At 37.1% G+C, this 25,000-nt stretch overlaps 2 protein-coding genes across 4 annotated transcripts in view; one reads left to right on the forward strand and one right to left on the reverse strand.

Annotated features, from left to right (window-relative positions):
• Positions 1–4,880, reverse strand: part of LOC144962690 (acetylcholinesterase-like) — a 30,166-nt gene extending 25,286 nt beyond the window's left edge. The window contains exons 1-2 of one of the 3 annotated variants that reach the window (XM_078895831.1): positions 4,681–4,880; positions 641–789 (exon numbers count right to left, since the gene is read on the reverse strand). In XM_078895831.1, coding sequence (XP_078751957.1) covers positions 641–663 — 23 coding nt within the window. In that variant the 5' untranslated portion in view covers positions 664–789; positions 4,681–4,880. Of the gene's footprint in view, positions 1–640; positions 859–4,680 lie in introns of those variants that run through there. The other 2 variants (XM_078895834.1, XM_078895830.1) reach the window with 2 other exon arrangements.
• Positions 4,881–22,232: 17,352 nt separating this feature from the next.
• LOC144965152 (uncharacterized) overlaps positions 22,233–25,000 on the forward strand; it is a 4,793-nt gene continuing 2,025 nt past the window's right edge. Inside the window, exons 1-3 of the mRNA XM_078900170.1 lie at positions 22,233–22,575; positions 23,815–24,014; positions 24,676–24,842. Coding sequence (XP_078756296.1) covers positions 22,272–22,575; positions 23,815–24,014; positions 24,676–24,842 — 671 coding nt within the window. The 5' untranslated portion in view covers positions 22,233–22,271. The remainder of the gene's footprint in view (positions 22,576–23,814; positions 24,015–24,675; positions 24,843–25,000) is intronic.

Raw genomic sequence — 25,000 nt, forward strand, 5'->3', positions numbered from 1 at the left:
CGTTCGTCTCATTGAGAAATGAAAAACGATATATAAATCAAGAACATCGACCGGAAAACAAGGAAATTATCATAAAATTATAAAATTTGAGAAAGCTGTTTTCAAAATCAAATCTATTACAAAAAAGGTTATTTCTATGATAATAATAATAATTATTATTATATTAATAATAATAATAATAATAATAATAATAAAATAATAATAATAATATTAATAATAATAATGATAATAATATTAGCAATAACACTAATAATAACAACGATGATGGCAATTATAATAATGATGATGATGATAATGATGTTGATGATGATGATGATTATGAGGGTGATGATGGTGATGATGATAATAATGATGCTGCTGATGATGATGATGATGAGGGTGATGATGGTGGTGATAATAATAATGATGATGCTGTTGCTGTTGCTGTTGCTTCTGCTGCTGCTGCTGCTGCTGATGATGATGATGATGATGATTGATGATGAGGGTGATGATGATGATAATAATAATGATGATGATGATAATAATAATGATAATAATAATAATAATAATAATAATAATAATAATAAAATAATAATAATGATTATGGTGATGATAATAATGATGATGATAATGATGATAATGATATCAATAAAATACATACTCACTATTCGGATGACTACCCATTGTAAAATCTTATATTTTTGTATCCAAGCATGTATAACTTAACTTAAATTATCATTATGTTAATTTCCATACAGAGTCAATTAAGTATATCAGAACGTTTCTTAAATTATTCACTGCACACCATATCTACTTTGTTAACACAATAAACACAGATATCTAGTATCTACCCAACAAATATGTCCTTCGGATCACCACTCTACCACACTAACGATGAATGATGGCGATTCTGATAGGAGACGAATATCTACCTGTTTTCATTTAACTACGATAATAACAGTTATAGGTCGAAAGTAGATAGAAAGCAAGGGGGGAATCAGGCAAACACACACACACACACACACACACCCACACACACCCACACACACACACACAAACACACTTAATGTGGATACATACCCCACTCAATGTACCATGCCCTCTTAATCTTACCTTTGGAAAAGAAATTGATATGTATTGCATTGCATTGCTGCTATTTGCCCGGAGCTCAGATAGATACCCTTTGTACTTTGCTAAACAGAGAGTTTCAATTTTTATCTCTGCTGTATAGAAGGAACGAAATTGACGTCACTCGGCTATTTGTTATTGTTTTAAGCCAGCCGTTTTTATGAGTAGTTTCCACTAAATAGTATTAATCAGACAATAGATGGTATGAAGTTGACGTCAGTCAAGTCTTTGTTTTGCTTTTTGCCATCCGCGTTTATGAGTAAATCTCACTATAATGTACTAACCAGACTATAAACGTTCAAGGTTACACAGTTTTGTGTTTCGTTTCGTTATATTTCCGGATGGCAATGTTGTGAGCTTCTTAATCAAGCACATACTATCTCTAAACGTTCAAGGTGACACAATTTTTGTGTGTTGTTACGTTATATCCGGCTGACGCATGTTTTGAATTTTTTTATTTTTGCTAAGCGAACAGCATTAATACAGACAATTTCAACTTTTACCTAACCTCTGACTTACACCGCATAGTCTGAAAAACAAAACAAAACACGTATTTAAAATTTTGACCAGAAAACTCGTCCTTCAAATATCGATTGATGAAAATGACCCTAACATCTTAGAAGAAACTTTCAAATGTGTGACTTGTCAAAGTCCGAGATTTGCGAGTTTTTGCCAAAATGAGGGTCATGGAAAGCGATCGACAATGGGGATGATTTATATGAACTTTTCATGTGCTCGAGGTCATTAGTCACATTGCAAAATGTGCTCAAAGTGACCTACTTAGTGAAAAGTGTTCACACCTTTTAAATATCTAACATCACGATTGGTCATTTTATTCAGCTTGACACATGGGTATGTTTCCAACTTGTGTAAACAAAGCAGCGTGTTTTCATTTGTTAAGATATATCCAATCGTTTGAGAGCAACAAATCATGTGATTGATGACCTGGCTGGACGAAAAGATGAATATAGATCGCTCCCATTGAAGGACGAGTAATCTGGCCAAAATTTTAAAACGTCTTTTTCAGAGTACGGGCATTACAGAGGGTGTGTTGTGGTACCGTAGCCATCGTTATGTTATAGCCTGATACTGAAATCCAAACAGACTGGCAGTTTGACGTCAATATTTGGTTTTTGCACCGTCTAGTGAGTTGTCGTTAGAAGAGCTCATGGAAACAAGTTATTTCATTGGCTGAACTATTGAATACAACTCACGACTTGTTTTCTTTTGTGGCAAAAGACTGGCATTTTGACGTCATTTTTTGGCCAGTATCAGGTATCACTTTACGAAGGCCACGGTGGTACTCTGATCATAATAATATAGATAGAACGAAGATGACGTCACACAGGCCTTTGTTATTGTTTTTGCCATCCGCGTTTGTGAGTTGTTCTCACTAAACTATATTAACCAGACTATAAAATTTCATGAATACACATAGTTTTGTGTGTTGGTCCGTTATACTTCCGGATGGCAATGTTATGAGGTTCTTAGCCCAGCGCATTCTATCTATATCAACAGACTTCAAAGAGACCTCATCATGACCATGGTAAAATTAATAAGAGTTTGAAGTGTCTAATTAAAATAGTATAGATAGTATGCGCTTGGCTAAGAAGCTCATAACATTGCCATCCGGAAGTATAACGGACCAACACACAAAACTGTGTGTATCCATGAACGTTTATAGTCAGGTAAATACCGTTCAGTGAGCATTACTTATAAACGCGGATGGCAAAAAACAATAACAAAGACCTGAGTGACGTCATCTTCGAACTATCTATAAATTATTCAACAAAGAGGTCGACACATGTTTTTGAGTGCCGTTTCGGAAAAGCAATATTTTGTCCGGCTATGTGGTCTAGTGGTATGACACTCGCTTTCGGATCGGAATGTCCTGGGTTCGAGCCTTGCTCGACGCGTAGTTGAGTCTTTGGAAAAGTCTCTTTACTCACATTCTCTCGCCGTACTCAGGTGTAAAATGAGTACCTCGACGTTAACAGCGGTGTCTCTGTCCGAAAAAAACCCACTCCAATATCGCCTAACAGTGTCATGTCCCGTTGAGTGTTGCTGTTGGTCAGGGACCCCTTGTAAACAATGACAGTGATTGGTAAGCAAGCTACATAGGTTTTACTATCGATGGTATGTGTGTAAGTAAGATACCAACTGTTCTATCGTTTGATGAATAAAACCAACACCGAAATCTATGTGTCAACTTAAACGTTTCGGTATAATAAGATCGAGAAAATCGTGTGATGAACAGTCACGATTTGTTTTCTTTTGTGGCCAAAGACTTGTCTTTTGACGTCATTTTTTGGTCAGCGTCAGGCTATAATAAGTTTACGATGGCTATGGCCTACTCCCTAACGGGAGCGATCTATATTCATGTTTTCGTCCAACCCAGTCATCAATCACATGATTTGTTGCTGTCCAACGATTGGATGCTTCTTAACAAATGTAAACACGCTGTTTTGTTTATGAAAATTGTACACAGACCCATGTGTCATTCTGAACAAAATGGCCAATCGTGATTCTAGATATTTCAAAAGCTGTGAATACTTTTCACTCTGTGGGTAATTTTGAACACCCTTTGCAATGTGACCAAGGACCTCGAGCACATGGAAAGGTAATATAGATCATGCCCATTAGTCACTCAGAATCTAGACAATATCGCTTTCTTGGACTTGATGAACTCATATCATGTTTTGGATAAGTAACTATTCAATGTATGGAACAGGAATGTGAAGTTCAAGAATTAGAAGAATTGAGCTTTTATATAGTGCAATATCTACTAAACGTGCTCAAAGCGCTTTACAATGGGTCCCTGGCCAACAGCAACATTTAACATTTAGGACGGGACATGACGTCTGTTAGGTGATATTACAATTTTTTCGGGCAGAGACAACGCTGAAAACGGCCATTTTACACCTGAGTACGGTGAGAGAATGTGAGTAAAGAGCCTTCTCCAAGGACTCAACTATGCGCCGAGCGAGGCTCGAACCCAGGATCTTCCGATCCGAAAGCGAGTGTCATACCACAAGACCACGCAGCCGCACAGCCAAGATTCAAACCTACGAAATTTCGACCCATAAGTTAACTTACACCATTCTACGTCATTCATTTGAATGTAGACTTTCAATGAATTCAACCCTTTACCTTGCGATGAGAAAGCAATTTTAAAAAACTTAGTCAGTCTTTTTTATGATTTAAGACTTCAAAGGGTGAAAGTTTATTTCAGACATATGGCCAATATCCACCCACTGAACAAATTATATTAATAGCAATAATGAAAGAATAAGACATAATTCGTAATACTCGTTACGAGTTAAACCGTAGCCATCGTTAAGTTATAGCCTGACACTGAAACCCAAAAAGACTGGCATTTTGCCATCATTGTTTGGTTTTTGCACCGCTAGTGAGTTGTCGTTAGTAGTGCTCAAGGAAACCAGTTATTTCATTGATTGAACTATTGAATACAACTCACGATTTGTTTTCTTTTGTGGCAAAAGACTGGCACTTTGACGTCATTTTTTGGTCAGTGTCAGGCTATAACTTTACGATAGCTAAGGTTAAACACACTTATAATAACAATGCTATAAATCCGTCTTTTGCACACAGATTGGGAGCCGAAACATTTTGCTAATGACGATGAATAACACTAATAATTTATATACACAGCAGCTGTACTTTGAAACAACATCGACTGTTAAGCACGTTGTTTTACGAGTATTAGCTATTTCGTCCCTGATACAAAACAAGAACAGTTCCGCCAATGTTGTAATGTTTTTTTTCAACACATCTATCTATTTATTAAAATGTGTGTCAAGTGTCAAAGGTCAAGTGTTTCCCTTTCATCTCAATGAGGATGATCTAATGGGCATGATCTATATATAACATTTCCATGTGCTCGAGGTCATTGGTCACATTGCAAAGTGTGCTCAAAATGACCCACATAGTGAAATATGTTCACAGTTTGAGTAATATCCAACGTTACAATAGACACTTAGATAACCACGCCTCTCGGACAGTCGTCATACTGTAAACAACGGCCGTGATTGGTTGACATAGCAAATTACACATGATTTACTATCGATGGTATTTGTCTTCGTAAAATATCAATTGTTCTTCCGCGTGATCAAAAGAACAAACACAGAAAACTATAGATAGTATGCAGATGACGTCACTCAGGCCTTTGTTATTGTTTTTGCCATCCGCGTTTGTGAGTTGTTCTCACTAAACTGTATTAACCAGACTATAAAAGTTCATGGTTACACAGAGTTTGTGTGTTGGTCCGTTATACTTCCGGATGGCAATGTTGTGAACTCCTTGGCCAAGCGCATTCTATCTATATGTAAACTTATACGTTTATAGATAGAATGAAGATGACGTCACTCAGGTTTTTGTTATTGTTTTTTTTTTTTTGCCATCCAGGTTTATGAGTAATTCTCCCTAAACTTTTTTTACCAGACTATAAACGTTTAAAGTTACACATATTTTGTGTGTTGGTCCGTTATACTTCCGTGTGTGATAATTAGTCACCTATTTGGCGGTATAAAAACAATAACAATGATCCAAGAGAGGTCGATTTCATTCACATTATTGTTTATAAACAACCAATATTGTTTGTCCGAGCACTTACGCAGGTGTGTCACAAATTCCATGTTTTGATTGGTCACATATCTACTGGTTTATTGGTCATTTGGTCATTTTGCTCAGCATGACTCATGGGTATGTTTACAACTATCATAAACAAAGCAGTGTGTTTAGGTACACGGAGGAATATCCAATCGTTGTACAACAACAAACCATGTGATCGATGACCAGGTTGGACGAAAACATGAATATGGATAGTTCGAAGATGACGTCACTCAGGCCTTTGTTATTGTTTTTGCCATCCGCGTTTGTGAGTTGTTCTCACTAAACTGTATTAACCAGACTATAAAAGTTCATGGTTACACAGAGTTTGTGTGTTGGTCCGTTATACTTCCGGATGGCAACGTTGTGAACTCCTTGGCCAAGCGCATTCTATCTATAGATCGCACCCATAGGGGAATACCTTTGTCACAGATGATATCCTTAGTTGTGTCCAATGGATAGTATGCGCTTGGCTTAGAAGCTCATAACATTGCCATCCGGAAGTACAACGGACCAACACACAAAACTGTGTGTATCCATGAACATTCATAGTCGGGTTAATACAGTTCAGTGAGCATTACTCATAAACGCGGATGGCAAAAAACAATAACAAAGACCTGAGTGACGTCATCTTCGAACTATCTATACATAGTTATGTGTTTTGGTAAGTTATATCGTACCATCGTAAACTTTTTGATTTGACTGACACTGACCACAAAATGACGTTAAATGACAAGTCTTTGGCCGCAAAAGAAAACAAATCTTGAGTTGTGCTCAATAGTTCAACCAATGGAATCATAATTTGTTTCCTTGACCACTACTAACGACAACTCACTAGACGCTGCAAAAAAAAAAAAAAAAAAAAAAAAAAACAACTAAAAAATGACGCCAAACTGTAAGTCCTGGCGTAGTCGTCGTTGACATATTTTATAGCCTGACACTAGAACCGTGGCCATCGTTAAGTTATAGCCTGACACTGAAACCCAAAAAAGACTGGCATTTTGACGTCGTTATTTGTTTTTTTTTTTTGTTTTTGCACCGCCTAATGAGTTGTCGTTAGTAGTGCTCATGGAAACAAGTGGACCCATTGGTTGAACTATTGAATATAACGCACGATTTGTTTTCTTTTGTGGCCAAAGACTGACATTTTGACGTCATGTTTTGGTCAGTGTCAGGCTATAGATAGAATGAAGATGACGTCACTCAAGCCTTTGTTATTGTATTTTGTCATCCGCGTTTGTGAGTGATTCTCACTAAACTGTATTAACCAGACTATAAAAGTTCATGGTTACACATAACTTTGTGTGTTGGTCCGTTATACTTCCGGATGGCAATGTTATGAGCTTCTTAGCCAAGCGCATACTATCTATACGTTTACGATGGCTACGGTTAGACTATATCGGCAATGTCTCCCAATAACATTTCAGTCATAATCGCATTGTTAAGATATAGATAGTTCGAAGTTGACGTCATTCAGGTCTTTGTTATTGTTTTTTGCCATCCGCGTTTATGAGAAATGCTCACTAAACTGTATTAACCTGACTATAAACGTTCATGGATACACACAGTTTTGTGTGTTCGTGCGTTATACTTCCGGATGGCAACGTTGTGAGCTCCTCAGCCAAGCGCATACTATCTATACTTTTTGACTGTTGATAAAGTACAGCAGAATGTTGACTGTTTTAACAACAACAAGTCCAAGAATGTGTTGGTTGATTTTACTTACATTCGACTTTAACAACAATAACAACAATATCAATCAACAACAACAACAACAACAAACAACAACAACAACAACACAACAACAACAACAACAACAACAACGACAACAACGACAACAGCCAAGTCCATCATTTGTTGATTCTTTATACTTACAACCTGTTATAACAATAACATCAACAACAACAATAACAACAACATTAATAACTACAATAACAACAACTGTAGGAACAACATTGATAACAATAATAATAACAACAATAACAACAACAGAAACAACAACAATCAAGAACAACAACAACTGCGAAGTCCATCATTTGTTGATTCTTTAAACTTACAACCTGTTTTAACAACAACAAAAACAACAACAACAACAACAATAACAACAACAATAGCAGCAACAACAACAAAAACAACAATAACAATAACGAAAATAACAAGTATAAGTCCATCATATGTTGATTCTTTATACTTGTAACCAGAGTTTTGGTAACAACAACAACAACAACAACAACAACAACAACAACATTAACAGCAACAACTACAGCAACAGGAACAACATCAGATATAAGTATTAGAATGATCATAACATGTGATTTTCCCCCGGAATGCAAGTTCTAAATAGAGGCATTTAAATATAAACAAGAAGTGGACTATAATATGCTAAGTTTCCCTGATAAAACTAAACGTGAAAAAAAGTTAAACAGTACTCTTCCTTTTCTCTCTCTCTCTCTCTCTCTCTCTCTCTCTCTCTCTCTCTTCCCCACTTTCTCTTTCTTATACTTTATCTCTCTCTATATATAACACACACACACACACACACACACACACATATATATACACGACGCACACACTCTCTCTCTCTCTCTCTCCCTATCTCTCTCACTATCTCTATATCTTTTTCTCTATTTCTCACTTTCTCTCACACATTATTCTCTCACAACTCTCTTTCTAGCTCTCTCTCTCTCTCTCGCTCTCACACAATACTCTTTCATACACACTCTCTCGCTCGCTCTCTCTCTATCTATCCCAATCTCTTTCTCTCTCTCTCTCTCTATCTCTCTCTCTCTAAATTCCACGAAACCATCTGCTATGCAAAAGCAGGTGTAGGAGTTTACGTTGTCCGATATAAACAAGCCACTAAAACCCTGCACAACCACCGACCTGATGGAGATCAATTTTTCTAGGCCATCTGTGTATACAAGCATCTCAAGCATTCCGATGGAATCTGATGCATTTGAGCTTGATTCCCATTCTCTCTAATCTTTTCGCTCGATAAAGATGCGACTGGTAGTTCTAAACACATCAAATTCATAAAACCAAAACCAATACTCTTCAACAGTCGTGACGTCACTTCCCTCGTAATGACGAATGGTAACTTAGTAACTGGCTATAAACTATCGGAACAATGGCGGACGCCCTTATGAAATATTTCTCCGACGATTGTTTGTTTGTTTGTTGCTTTAGGTCTCTTCCAACACAATTGAGGTTATATGAGAGACCGCTGAAACAAAAAAAAAACAAGCAATCTAACAAAAATAGTACAAATGTAAATCAAAATCATAACCTAAAGATATCATAAGCTAAATTATAAATAACCAAGAACAAACAGGCAGAAGATTTACATAAAAAAAATATCCCCCGTCAAAAATACAATCACAAACCAAAGAAGCAGGATAGGCTAGTAAAGAGAAGAAGAAACGACATCACTATCGGATCGTACACCCATGCGAACATCATAGGTATATGATTCAAGGGTGATGCTCCCATCCAACCACCCGCATTTCTCCGACGAGCATAAAAATGTATCAAGAGGACAAAAACATTATAAATATGATCATAAGACAATTGAAAAGTTCTAGCCAGCATGAAGAATAATAAGTACCGATTTTCTTTGTTTAGAACCACGATGGCCGCCGTTGACTATTGAATCCAATTAAAATCATACAAGATTTATTTAGGATTGCTTAAAACTCAGATGTCTCTCCCATCAACGCACTCCCTCCAAAAGAAAACAAAACAAAATAAAACAAAGAAAACCCAACCCACAACAACTCACTCCCCCCCCCTCCTAAATCATACCAAAAAAATGAGCTACTGAGTATAGATAGTACGCGCTTGGCTAAGAAACTCATAACATTGCCATCCGGAAGTATAACGGAACAACACACAAAACTGTGTGTAACCATGAACGTTTATAGTCAGGTTAATACAGTTTAGTGAGAATCACTCACAAACAAGGATGACAAAATACAATAACAAAGTAGCAATGACTATGAAAAATGTTTTTTTTCTCTTTTTGAGGAACATTTTTTGTCTGAAATCAAAGCCCTATCTCCACTGAGTAAAAATGTTTTTGAATTTTGAAAATCCATTCATAAATAAACAAGTTATGCAGTTTCAAAGGTGTCATTTATTTGGATGACCCGCAAAGAGGAAAAAAAACGCGAAAATATGGGACGCTTTTTCGGCATTTTTTTCGACCTTTGGTTGTATCTTGCTTAATAAGTGGATTAAAAGATTGAAATTTGGCAATTTTTTGGCAAATTTAATAGAGAAAATGATGAAAACATTAGAAGAGTTCTAACTTATACCATTTTAAAGCTGGATGGTATATAACACACACACACACACACACACACACAGAGAGAGAGAGAGAGAGAGAGAGAGAGAGAGAGAGAGAGAGAGAGAGAGATTAGTATAACACACACACACACACACACACAAACATATTAAGAAGTGAGTGTATAACACAGACAGAGAGAGAGAGAGAGAGAGAGAGAGAGAGAGAGAGAGGGGGGGGGGGGGGGGGAGAGATTGCGTACATAAACGAAAGAAATATAGAAGGAAAAGAGAAATTGGACAAGGGGACAAAGGTTACTGATGGAACGTGACTTGGAACACAATAATTAAACCCATGCTGAGATTGTAGATCATATTGCAATGGAAAACTTTTAACATTATAATTTCTTAAATTCTTGTAAATTAAACTGTCAAATTATCACCTGTTTATTGAACTCACACGCAATGGCAGACGATAAACACCTCTCTGCCAGTGAGACCGCGCAGACATTTTGACTAGTCATGAACTTTAAAACGAGGTCAACCAATCAGAAAGCGCTTTGCCACGAACACTGTGATTCGGGCTGTAGGGGGCAAAATCGCTTTGTCTTTTACGAATGAAGAGCAAATTAGGATGGTGTTTTGTAAAATATGGGAAAAGTACTCGTCATATTCATATGAAATTTTACAACCAAAAAGAAGAAATATTCATGTATTACCTTGTCAGCGACAAAACCTACACGCCCGGTAGTTTTAGAAATATTTTACTCCAAAGAGTAAAAATCTATTTTTAACGGTCTTCTGGTAATCGCACGAGTTTTGTCGCTTGACATAATCTAAAATGACCTTTTTTCTAACTGTGTGCCAACTTTCAGTCACATTCATCGATAAACAGCGTCGTAATTAATTTTTTAAAATAGCATATACGAAACGGCTTCGTCCCATATTTTGTCGCGAATTTGAGCACTTCGTGAGCGAAAAAGAGGCCCAAAGATTTGTGCGGGATAGTCATTGCTAAACAAAGGCTTGAGTGACGTCATCTTCGAACTATCTATACAAAAAATGCAACTTTATGACTAGGAGAGAAATTTCACATTGTAAACAAAATCCAACACTCCACACTAAACAGAGAGAAAGAACTTTTCAATACATGCCCACGCAGGAGGAAATTCTTACTATCCACAATCTATTGAGATATCTATAATCTCAAACACCCCCCTAACACACACACCACACACACACACACACACACTCCACACAAACACACACACAATGTGCAACAAAACAACATCGGAAACACACAAAACAATAATCAGCGCCAACTGAACATAACAGCATTCCTCCCTGACACAACTTCACAGCAAAACCCGCAGAAGAATCCATCTATATACCAGCGGATGGGGGGGGGGGGGGAACTATCGCCTCAAACGGGTATAATAATAATAATAATAATAATAATAATAATAATAATAATAATAATAATAATAATAATAATAATAATAATAATAAAAGTAATAATAATAATAATAATAATAATAATAATAATAATAATAATAATAATAATAATAATAATAATAATAATAATAATAATAATAATAATAATAGAAACGGGGGTCTGAAGAATAAAAACTACCGATTTTCTTTAATTAGAACCACGATGGCCGCCGTTGCTGGGCGACGTGACATCAGACTATTGAATCCAATTATGCGCCCCTCTACTCTTGAGACTGGTATAATTCGCGAGGTTTGTTAACCAGTCGAACGCGAACGTTTTATCTCGGAATTAAAATTTATTTCTGTTTCTACCTACCAATAAAGTGAAAGATCATACGTAGTTTCTTTATTTTTGTTCTTAGAGAACCCTTTGGATGGTCCGTTATATTTCTGGATGGCGATGTTGTGAGTTTCATAGCCAAGCGCACAGCATCTGAAAGAACTTTTCGATACATGACCCCACAGGAGGAATTTTTTTCCTATCCACAAACCAATACACACCCCAGTGACACATCTATAGATAAAATGAAGTTGACGCCATTCGGGGCTTTGTTATTGTTTTTTGCCATCCACGTTTATGATTATTTCTCACTTAATATATATATATATATATATATATATATATATATATATATATGTATTATCCAGACTATAAACGTTCAAGGTTACACAGAGTTTTGTGTGTTGGTCCGTTATACTTCCGGAGGGCAATGTTGTGAGCGTCTTAGTCAAGCGCATGCTATCTATAACTTCAGGCCCCCCCCCCCCAACATCACCATCACAGCACACACACACACACACACACACACACACACACACACACACACTCACACATACACACACATATACACACAAACATGCGCACCAAACCTAACATCCAGAAACACACCAAATAATAATCAACGCCAACTGGACAGAACGGCATACCTCCCTGAAAAACCCATCTATCTACAAGCGGATGAAAGCATCAGCGATGGAAGAGGGAAAAAAACCCAAAAGAGGTGAGAATACTAAATAATTCACGCTCCAAAGAAACTGTCGAACACTCTATGTGATTCAAGCTAATGGGAGCGATCTATATTCATGTTTTCGTCCAACCAATCAATCACATGATTTGTTGCTGTCCAACGATTGAACATTTCTTCAGAGATTTAAACACGCTGCTTTGTTTATGAAAGTTGTAAACACACCCATGTGTCAAGCTGAACAAAATGACCAATCGTGATGTTAGATATTTCAAAAGCTGCGAACACTTTTCACTATGTGGGTCATTTTGAGCACATTTTGCTATGTGACCAATGACCTCGAGCACATGGAAAGGGAATATAGATCATGCCTATTCCTCTCAGCCATATATATATATATACGTGATCGATGAATTGGACGAAAATCTGAATTTTGGTCGCTCTCATTATAATTTATTTTTAGAATCATCATTCAACATCTGGGACAGTATTAGGCATTAACGTTTAATCACAGGACGAATTAATTAATTCGATTCTTGTTTATTCACAATACTATGGTTATGTTGGTTTTGTTAATTAGTGGATAATTATGTTTAATTGGTGCTCTGTTTTGGCAGACTTCCGAAAATGTACTTTGGATCTTGATTCTTAAATCTTTTATCCATTCGTTTGAATCGCTTAACCGGAGACTGAAATGATAATATTGAGACTATCTAGAAACGAAGGGATGCCTGCCATATTATGTGGGTTTTTTAACGTCTAGTCGGTAAACATTGTATTAAAGAGTTGATAGTATGTGTTTAAGTAAAAATACTTAACGTTTCTACCCGCCATATCAATCGGGCAAATACACACACACACAAACACACACACACACACACACACCAACACACACACACACACACACACGAGTAGTCCTTCAGAGCCATTACGCCGGTAGAGCCGGTTAATCCAGGTCTTAGAGCGTAAAACGGAAAATAGAAATTTCTCATTACCCTCTAGACAGGACGCTAGTCAAGTAATTTTTCTCCAGCTTATCTAACAGACTCGCCTACTCAATCACTGCTGGATGGTCACGGGGCTCAGGAACAAATACCGACTTCACCCGGAATCGATCTCGGATCCTTTGCGTCGGAAGCCAGTGCTCTACTGACTGAGCTATCAGTAAACCAAGAAAAACAAAAAAACTATCATATGTAAAGATAGAGTTATAGCGCTATATACTTGCGATTAAAAGAAAGTATACACATTTAAAATCGTCGTTACTTTTTTATCGGTTGGCGTGGGCTAATGATTTTCCTCTGAGTTGTTTACCATTAGCCTTTCTGTGTACCGATAGTCGATGTTTTTGTTTTTGACCTGGAATTCGCTCACCACGTCGCCACGTGCTAAAATAACCCTTTAGCCCCTTACTGTGGACAGGAAGTGTGTATATTAATATTTTTTTTTTGTCATCCGTGAATTCTTGAACTATTTTCAAGGCAGGAAAGCATAATACAAAACACCATCCAATAATCTACGCGGTGCCACGACTTAGTTAAGAAGAACGTGCACGTGCCATTGGTCATCATCAAACTGGACAGTCTGTGACCAATGTTGCAAGAATGTTTAATATCACAAGGAGAACCTTATATTCCTTAGTGGATCGATTTGAAATAACTCCTGTGAGCGAGCGAAATCTAACTGGCAGACCACGGGTAACAACACAAGGTGAGTACCGTTTTATACGCACCCTACATCTACGGGATTGTTTTAGGACGGCGACTGAAACTGCGCTAGAGTTCCCAGGTACACGAATTAGTCGACGCACTGTTCGTTGCAGACTTAGAGAGCATGACATTATCGCAAACATCCGTTGATGTGACAACTTCTTAGAGCACATCACCGGCTGGCCCGTCTTCAGTGGGCCCGTACTCATCTGCGCTGGACAATGCATGCGTGGTCATTTGTTCTCTTCTGGCTGGCCCGTCTTCAGTTGGCTAGTGCTCATCTGTGCTGGACAATGCATGCGTGGTCATTAGTTCTCTTCCCAAATGAATCACGCTTTGTCATTGGAAGAAATGACGGTAGATTACGTTGTTACCGAAGATCACACGAGTGATTTCACGATTCTTGTGTCTTGGAATCCTAAAACATAGGATATGGACAAGTGATGGTGCGGGGTGGAATAAGCAGAGACTATAGGACACCTCTAGTCCAAGGAAATGCACCCCTAACCGGTGCAAGGTACATCCAGCACATTTTACAACCCCATGTTATTCCATTTTTTCATGACCATCCTAAATTTTCACTTCAACACGACAATGCACCATCCCACCGAGCTATTGTAACAAGGGATTTTATAGCAGAAAATAATGTGAACGTTATCAGTCTGTGGCCTGCAATATCCCCCGATTTAAATCCGATAGAACATATGTGGAATATAATCGGCCGCCAAGTTCGTTCATTAGACCCGCAAAATGAACAACAACTGTTCCACGCCATAAGAACAGCTTGGGATAACATTCCTCAACACCAACTGGCCAGATTGACCAATTCCATGCATAGGAGATGCAATGCTGTGATTGGAGCGAACGGGGGACATTCTCGTTACTGATTGAATTAAATTCACCTTCACTTCAAATGAAATGAACGCAAGTAATTTTATTAAAATGTCGTTTGTCAAAATTATAGTGTATGTTTTGACTTGTTACTTCCCTTTTTGAAGATCATGTTTTAAAAACTCTATGTTGCATACAAGATCAACCATTTACGTTACAAATTCTAACAAAATGTAAGATAAATGATAGTACTATGATTACACATAGGTTTTAAATAAACCACAACAATATTTCATATCAATTCTGTAGGTAAAACAAGTGTATACTTTCTTTTGATCACTAGTATATACGTTTTCAGCATTATTATTACCTGAGTGGCGTCAACTTCGTTCTATCTATAGTTTGTAAGAGAGAATTTAGTGAGAAATAATCACCTATCTGAAGCTAAAAAGCTGTGACAACCTGAGCCAAATTTAAGTTATATTACAAATAAATATGAAGAGCGAGAGTGTGTTCCCTGAGCTATAGATAGAATGAAGTTGACGTCACTCTGGTCTTTGTTATTGTTTTTTGCCATCCACGTTTATGAGTAATTCTCACCAAACTGTATTATCCAGACTATAAAAGTTCATGGTTACACAGAGATTTGAGTGTCGGTCCGTTATACTTCCAGATGGCAATGTTCTGAGCTTCTTAGCCAAGCGCATACTATCTATACAGTTAAGTGATAATTAATTACTCATAAACGTGGATGACAAAAATAATAACAAAGACCCGAGTGACGTCAACGTCATTCTATCTATAAAGAAAAAAATCAAAAAAGAACAAAAATGAAAACTACCCCCACCCTACCATAAAAAACACAAAAAGGGCACACACTCAGACACAACCAACAACAAACTCCCAACAAAAGCGCCCGCCCCCCCCCCCCCCCCCCCTCCTTCCCCCTTTACTGTTCGAAGCAAAACGTGGCATTAGAGAACTTGTTATTTACACTTCGTGAGCGATATTATAAACTCATCGATTTTTCATTTGTTTCGGTCCCTCCGCCATTGATTTGTATGATTAACCCGTTTCCATCTTCACCCTGGAGGTACATTTGTAACCTGCCATCTCAGATCGGTACAATGGTGTCCTGTGTGCTTTTCGGATTATGCGACCAGTTTAGACTCTTGCGCATATCACTGGCGCTTCCAGTCCTCTTGTAGTTGCAACAAACAGACCTGCTACACGCTTTGTGTTGAACTTTCTCGAGCCGTTCCACCTGCTTTTTACTATTGGGGTCCCAAACGCATGCACTACAATCTAAAATTGGCCGTGTGAAAATTTTGCAGCCAGTTTTTCTGAAATTCCGTGGACAACTTTGTATATTTCGTCGAAAAGAACCAAAGTTTTGTATTGGCCTTTTTACAAACTTCATCGATGTGGTGCTGTCAAGACATTTTGCTATCAAGAAGTAATCCAAGATATTCAGATTTGAACGTTGTCTCCAATTTTTTCTTCGTATATATAATAATATGAACTGATTATTACCTTTTTGTTCGTGATACAAATTAGCTGGTATTTATTCGGGTAGAATTTCATTGTCCATTCTTTCTTCCAGGAATGCAGCCTGTCTAGGCCTCCTTGTAGTATATTGCAATCTTTTGATATTTTGGTGCCCTTTAAAGAAGGCTAAAATCTGTAAAATGTTGATTTCTTTTTCCTTTTGATACTTTGCTCGGCATATCATTAATGTATATAATAAATAAACAAAATAGAAGTGGGCCTAAAATTGCTCCATGAGGTACACCTATTCGGAGTCAATCATGTACAAGCTATATTATTTGGTGAGTTCAAAGGAAGAGCTTAAAGCACGACCTCCTCAAGATTTTAGCCTAACACCAAAATACTTGCTCATGAAAGGTGTATAGGAAAAAAACGATATGGGGATATAACCCTTTTATAAAACCCAACAAAACTTTAACGCTATCTTTGGTCAAACAATAGTCATTCTGGCTCATTAAATGTTATTTAACCCGGAGTTCCACACATGCTTTGAAAGGCAAATGGTTCATTCCTTCCCTGGGGACAAGCCGATATTATGCCTTTTGACAAAACATTAAGAGCTCTTATTAAGCAATCGATGCATTGCGTTTAGCCAAAAGGTTCACAACGTGTGCCAGACGGAAATATCATTCTAACTTCCAAAACTATGTGTAACCTTATAGATAGTATGCTAAGAAGCTAAGAAGCTCACAACATTGCCATCCGGAAGTATAACGGACCAACACATAAAACAATGTAACTTTGAACGTTTATAGCCTGGTTAATATAATTTAGTGAGAATTACTCATAAATATGGATGGCAAAAAACAATAACAAAGACCCGAGTCACCTCAACGTCGCTCTATCTATGGTGTGATAGAATTTAGTGAAAACTACTCATAAGAATGGCTGGCTAAAAACAATAACAATGAGTGACGCCATTTTCTATCCATATTAAATAGGGGAATAAGACAATAAGGGAGGTAATTATATTACTACTCAAATATTTGAGTGAAAATCGATTTAAAGAAAAATGGCAGCTCGCGAATTATGTTCAGTGTGGAATTTTTAAACATTATAAAAGTTTACAATTGATTTTACAGGTAGAATGTTTCCATACAATAAATGTGGATGACCGTATTTCTCTTTCATCGATTTATTGCTAACACACCGATCTCCTTGGGATACCTACCCACTCTGAAAAATACACGTGACCAGAAAACTTAAAATATTGATTAATCGACATGACCCTCATTATGTCAGTCATTTTGAAACCTGGGACTTCCTTGAAGGGAGACACAGAAACAGAGATAGATAGATAGATAAATAGATAGATAGATAGATGGTTAGATAGATAGATGGAGGGATAGATAGATAGAAAGATATATAGATAGGTAGATAGATAGGTAGATAGATAAATAGATAGGTAGATAGATAAATAGATATATAGATAGATAGATAGGAAGATGGACAGATAGTTAGATAGATAGGAAGATGGACAGATAGTTAGATAGGTAGAAAGATAGATAGATAGAGAGATAGAAAGATAGATAGTTAGATAGATAGAGAGATATGTAGATTGATAGATAGAGTGTGTGTGTGTGTGTATGTGTGTGTGTTTGTGTGTGTGTGAGAGAGAGGGTGGGGGAAAAGGAGAGAGAGAGAGAGAGAGAGAGAGAGAGAGAGAGAGAGAGAGAGAGAGAGAGAGGGGAGGGGGGTTAGAAAATGAGGGAGAGTATATATATACATACACATACACATGCAAACACACACATACACGCATATATATTACACATCGTCTTACAACGGTATTATGTCGGAACGAACCAGATGCTTAAAAGGTGAATTTAATGTTAAAACTGGTCAAAAATATAAATTGTTGGCATTAGCACCCTGAAATGTTTTAAGCGAACGTTTAAAAATAGACAAAGATTCTTTTTCACGAATGCTCTGTGGTAAGGCGTTCCAAATAGAGGGTCCGAAATGAGAAAAGGATCTCATTCTAGCATTTTTGCATATTCAAGGGACGTTTGGTGGAATCACTGGCCGATTGTAATGGGCGGGGTAATAGCTTTAAATTAGAAGGTAGGAAAATGCAGTACTTTCAAGACAACGATACACCATCAAAACACAAGATTTGAATTTTATCATTTCCTGAACAAGCAGCCAATGCAAGTCATGAAGCAGAGGTCTGGCAGAATCGCGCCTATTTTTCATGATTGCTAGTCTGACAGCACTGTTTTGGACAATCTAAAGACGTCTCAGATTATATTGGGAAAGGCCGAACACCAGAGCATTACAATAATCCAATTTCGACAGTACGAGGGACACAACCAGGTGTTTGGTTACATCCTCAGATATGAACGGTCTATTGGAAGCATTCGTTTTTGGTTGGAAAAAGAAGGATCGAACCAAATTATAAACCTGATGCTCCATCGACAGTCGGCATTTTGAGAAAACTGTCTGGTTTATCATCATCGGTATTCATAACTCGTAACGTCGCTTAAAATATAAGCCAGCATTCAAAAGATCACGGCATCGCATTTCGTAACTTTGGAGGAATTCGCGATATTCCGCACGGGACTCGGAACGGACTATCTATAGTCACTGGAATTTTTGGTGCCGTGTGGTTGACAAAATTATGAGCGCGTGTTATGGCACGTGTTGGGGTCTATTACTATTTCAGTGGAATTCTATAGAACATGCAAAATTAATAAAATAAAGATAATTTCCCTTAGGGGTAATTTGTCGGTGGGCTTTAATCCAAAGATTGGCTGGAATAACCCAGGCGTTAGCCACAGTGCAGCACCGCAAAGTGAGCTAGGGCGAGGATTTGAACCAAAGACTCTGAGCCAGGCCATAATCTTCATACACTGGCAATAAATGGCATCACAATAAAAGACGACGATCACCAAACGAAAGTGAAAGGTGAGTAAGTTGTTAGAATGCCTGAGTTATTGATTACAACTCACCATTAACTTGATCCCGTGATCATAGTCTTCTTAAGTGACGAATGTTTTTGGTTAGTATCAGGCTTTAAGTTAATGAAGACTATGGCCAAGCTGCTCCATGCTGCTATAGATAGTATTCGGTTGGCTAACAAACTCTCAAAATTTCTATCCCGATTATTAAGGACCATAACCCATACACTCTGGAGTCTGCGAACACAAAACACACAAAACAAAACTATGTGTAACCTTGAACGTTCATAGTCTGCTTAATACAGTTTAGTGAGAATTACTCATATAAGTGGATTGCAAAAAACAAAAACAAAAAAAACAAAAACAAAACAAACAATAGCAAAAAAAAAAAAAAAAACAATAACAAAAACCTGGGTGACGTCAACTTTGTTCTATTTATAGATAGTATTCGCTTGGCTAAGAAGCTCACAACATTGCCATACGAAAGTATAACAGACCAACACACAAAACTATGTGTAACCATGAACGTTTACAGTCTGTATCATTCAGTTTAGTGAGAAGTACTCATAAATGCGGATGGCAAAAACCAATAACAAAGAGCTGAGTGACGTCATCTTCGTTCTACCTACAGAAACAGATGAAATGTTGATGAGTTCTGGTCGGCAAATCGTGAACTCTGACTATTGACGTTAATACATAATGATGATAATTTTACAATGCAACCCAAAGAGCTCGTATAGATAGTATGCACTTGGCTCAGGAGCTCACAACATTGCCACCCGGAAGTATAACGGACCAACACACAAAACTGTGTGTAACCTTGAACGTTTATAGTCTGGTGAATAAAGTTTAGTGAGTATTACTCATAAACGCGGATGGCAAAAAAAAAACAATAACAAAGACCAGAGTGACGTCATCTTCGTTCTATCTATAAAGTGGTCAACGGAAATGGAGAGTTAAACTGACGATATTAATTACTTGCTACCCTTTGGGTCACACTGTATCTCAAGCTAGGGATTTTTTATTTAAGTTTTTATATCACAATCCGAATTTTACAGTTTTTTTTAAAACTGGCACTCTTGAAATATCCGCAAAGCGAATGGCCAATAATTCATTCACGTGTGTAGCAAAGTGTCTAGGTCTACCACGACTTACCCAAGGACACAATTGGTGGCCAGAGTTTCTTTTCCCGCAATTGTCATTATCTGATCATTCGTCATGTTCAGTACATCTTGAATTTGAATTGTAAAAGACCAAACACCCAACCGTGAAGCAATCACTCCATCAGTTGTTTTTATATTTGTGGTTAAGATTTTAGTACCGATGTTACAAAAACTTTTTATCGTTCTTAAAATAGAGAAATATTGTATCGACTCAGTAAAGGGTGTTCAATGAAATACATATTTTGTGACGATATATAAACAATCAGTAAAGCTAAAGCTATAAAGCCAAACAAATGTACAGAGACAGCCATAAACCATGAGTTGTAACATTCCCAAATGTTCTAACTCTGATCAAGTTGCCTTAACGGGATCTTTCATTTCAAATCGGAATTTTGTTCGCCAAAACCTAATGCTTAAAGTTGGAATTTTAAAAACGTGTATCGTTCGAAATATCCACTAAACTTGATGAATGTGCTTTATAAGGGGTCCTTAGCCCACATCAATACTTAGCATGTAGGACGAAACATGACTCCTATCAGGCGACATTATATGTTTTGTCCAACAGGGACATGGCTGCTATCAGTCAGTTATTCATTTTACACCTGAGCTTAGTAAGAGAATGTGAGTAAAGAGCCAATGACTCAACTATGCGCCTCTCATAGCGGGATTCGAACCCAGGACCTTCCGATTCGAGGCCAAGTGTCATGTTACAAGAGGGTGTAACCTGACATATAGGGTTTACTAAAAACAAAAGAAAAACAAATCAAATTTCGAAATTCTTAGCATTTTCATTTTAAAATCAATTTTCTTCATCGAGGTCATTTATTAATGTGATGCGTCACAATTTGAAAATGAGACAGGGGATGTTGTGTGGCTATGTGGTCTTGTGGTATTACACTCGCTTTCGGATCGGAAGGTCCTGGGTAGGCGCATAGTTGAGTCCTTGGAAAAGGCTCTTTGCTCACATTCTCTCACCGTACTCAGGTGTTAAATGAGTACCTGGCCTTTAACAGCGTTGTCTCTGACCGAAAAAATTATAATACCGATAGTTGATGTTTTTGTTTTCGACCTGAAATTCGTTCACCTGTCGCGCACGTGCTAAAATTACATTTTAGCACCTAACTCTGGACAGGAAGAGTGTAGATTAATTTTTATATAACTTCATTGTCTGTTCGCAGACTCCTGAGTGTATGTGTTATGGACTCATACATCGAGTTACGCTAAGAAAGAGTTGACTCCCTTTGTTATTAGCTAATTGATTTAATTGATTGCTTAATGTAATATTATTCGTTAAGTCCATTGTTTAAAATATTATTTGTCCTTACCAATATCAGAATGGCACGTTTTAAGAAGGATGCATTGTTTGTTCTCTCACATTTAATTGCTTAACCCTTCTGGGTTCAGTGATTCCACAACATTGATGTAGTGTCCCGTAACAAACACAACAGCTTCATTAATATTTCATTGCTTCAGACAACTGGGTATAATTAAACCCATAAACTGAGTTACATTGTTCTTCACTTTTGGAACAAAACAACGTCATAGCGTTCGAGTTCTTCATTTTGCTATTCACTTGTTTCAGACAACAGGGTTCAATTCAGACCATTAACTTAGTCGGCTTACTCTTTACTTTTGAAATGAAAAATGTTGTTCGTAGAACACATAACAATTATTTTGTTTATAAGTTTGAATGTGATGTGTACACCGAGAAAAGTACAAATATTTGATTTGCTAAATGTTCTCCTGACAGGGCCTGGAACAAAGAAAGAAGAAATTAAAGCGGATGGTATGTTAAGATGTACCTTGTTTTGTATCTCGAACGATCAGTGCCGAAGTGTGTCATACGAAAAAGACACAAAGACTTGTTACATACATCATGTGACCTTTACGAGTCCTGATGTCGACTTAGAGTTCGATTCGAAATACATGTCTACGGAAGTTCCAGGAAGTAAGTAATGTTTTTGTTGGTTATATCAAAGATCACTTTACTCGGATTATAAAGATTAGTTCAACAAGTTAATCTAGGTTTTTTGAGTTGTTAGTTTATTAAGAGAACATAATCTATTTGGGCTGCTATTTTAGCATGAGAACCAGCTTGAATGGGCAATTATCTTTAAAGGTATCCGAAGCTATTTGGGATACCTGCTTATATGTAAACATAATTGTTTCAGACACTAGCTTTAAAGGTTTCCAAATCTGTTTGGGTTTCCAGCTTAAAAGGTATCCAAAGTTGTTTGGTTTTCTAGATTTTAAGGTATCCAAAGTTGTTTGGGCAACTAGCGTTAAAGGTATCCAAAGTTGATTGGTTACACTCCTAGATATTTGGAACCAGGATCTCACCGTTTTTGGGTGATCTTTAGCTTTGACATTGTGATTTATCCGTGATGATTTCTATACCAGACTTAGATTTCACCTGGTTGAGAGGGTTTGTTACAGCCTGTGATTTGTGTGGAGTGAAACTGTATTATAACAAAACACTAACAATTTTGAAGTCTGTATATTATTTGATATCTGGATCTCTAGTAGTTTTAAATCAAAAAAGCCAAAAGTTCATTTTCGTAAAGTTTCGACACATAAGGACATCAATATTAAATATATTTGGATAACAACAAGAAAGGTTTTGGGGGCTAAGTAATGATAATAAGTTTTTAAAATATATACAAACAAGAATTATATACAAACTAAAACCTAGAATACCTTGTCAAGGTCTCAAAAAAGAGTGGAAATTGTTGGAATTATGTCCACATTATTTTCGTCAACTTGAGAAGGCTATCCGACTATTCTTTTCATGCAACCTCCCGGTTTTAAATGCATTTTCAATGTTACATTTCTTATAATTCTTTGAACATATTTACCAGTTAACCTCCATACTCTAGAAAGACATGTATTTTAAAAATTTGGCCAGAAAACTCGTCCTTCAAACGTTTCTCGATTTAAATGACCCTCATCTTGGTAAAAACTATCAAACTTGGGACTTCGCAAGGTTTATTTAAGCCCCCGTTTTTGACAAGATGATGGTCATTTAAATAAATCAATAATTAAATGACGAGTTTTCTAGCCAACTATTAAAATATATGTTTTTCCAGAGTACTTCAGTTACTGGTTAATATTATTGCCATTTTGTGCCGGAGCCTGAAAAGAACGAGATTTATGCACAGTATCGATTCTGATTGTCTTTTTGTCACAGCCAATGACGACGGGTTTTTAGCATTCCGAGGAACCGCTCACGTTGGCAGCAATGCGTATGATTCCTGGAACAATACAGGTCACAACGACCTAGCTACTTTGACGAGTGATACAATTGAATGTCTTACTGTAAAATTCCCGTCGTCATGCAACAAACACTTCCGGTCTTGGCGTCTGGACGACTGGAATAACATCTCAAAGGTAATAAATATTAATGTTTTCGTAATATGTTAATAGTCAGTATGTGACCCCACGCCTCAAAAAGTCAAAAAGGTTCTATGTCGGGATGACTAAGATGCTGAAAAATGAATACATTACTAAAATATCCGATATGAGTTGTGTTTATATTATGTGTTATTGAGGAGATCGGTTGCAATGTTTTAGAACGTCAAAAGGCAACATATTCTCTCATGGTACTCCGGTGTAAACTAAATACCTGGCCGTTCACAGTATCGTCTATATCGGAAAAAATTGTAATATCGCCTAACAGGTCTTATGTCTCGTTCTACTTGTTACGTTTTGCTGTTGGTCATGGACCCCTTTAAAGCCGTTTGAGCACGTTTGGTGGATATTGCGCTATATAAAAGCTCATTGTCACATTTTGATAATCATGCCTGCATGTTCCCCGATGTTACGTTTTAACGTCTATTTTTGGAAATATCAAGAGAGGTGAAGAATTTCTGTAAATCTTTTTTTTTCAGGTCAAATTTACATTCTACACCAACTCCCAGCTTGTTTTCTACGTGCCGTTTAATGCAACTGGCACCAATCATCGTTACATTTTTGTATCTATTTTTGGAAATACCAAGAGAATTGAGTCATGAAGCGAAGGGTGAAGAATTTCTGAAAATCTTTGTTTCAGGTCAAATTTACATTCTACAACAACTACCAGCTTGTTTTCTACGTGACGTTTAATGCAACTGGCACCAATCATCGCGATGAAGCATTCCAAATTCCACGGATTTTAGACTCTACTGCCAAAGAACTCGTTGGTTACAACGGGCCAATTCAAATCGACTCGACCAAGGGGTAAGACTACGTCAAAATGTGGCTTGGTCATTTCTGAACCAAAAGCGATAGTTTTTGTAAATAATTTACACAGAATATAATTGAAGAGCAATGGGAGAGACCACAGATGTCCACTTTTTTAAGTTGGAGAAATATTGATTTTAAATGTGGGACTAGTT

This window comes from Berghia stephanieae, chromosome 1 (genome assembly GCF_034508935.2).
Source record: "Berghia stephanieae isolate SIO BIC M18660-M18661 chromosome 1, UCSD_Bste_1.3, whole genome shotgun sequence".
NCBI lineage: Eukaryota > Metazoa > Mollusca > Gastropoda > Nudibranchia > Aeolidiidae > Berghia > Berghia stephanieae.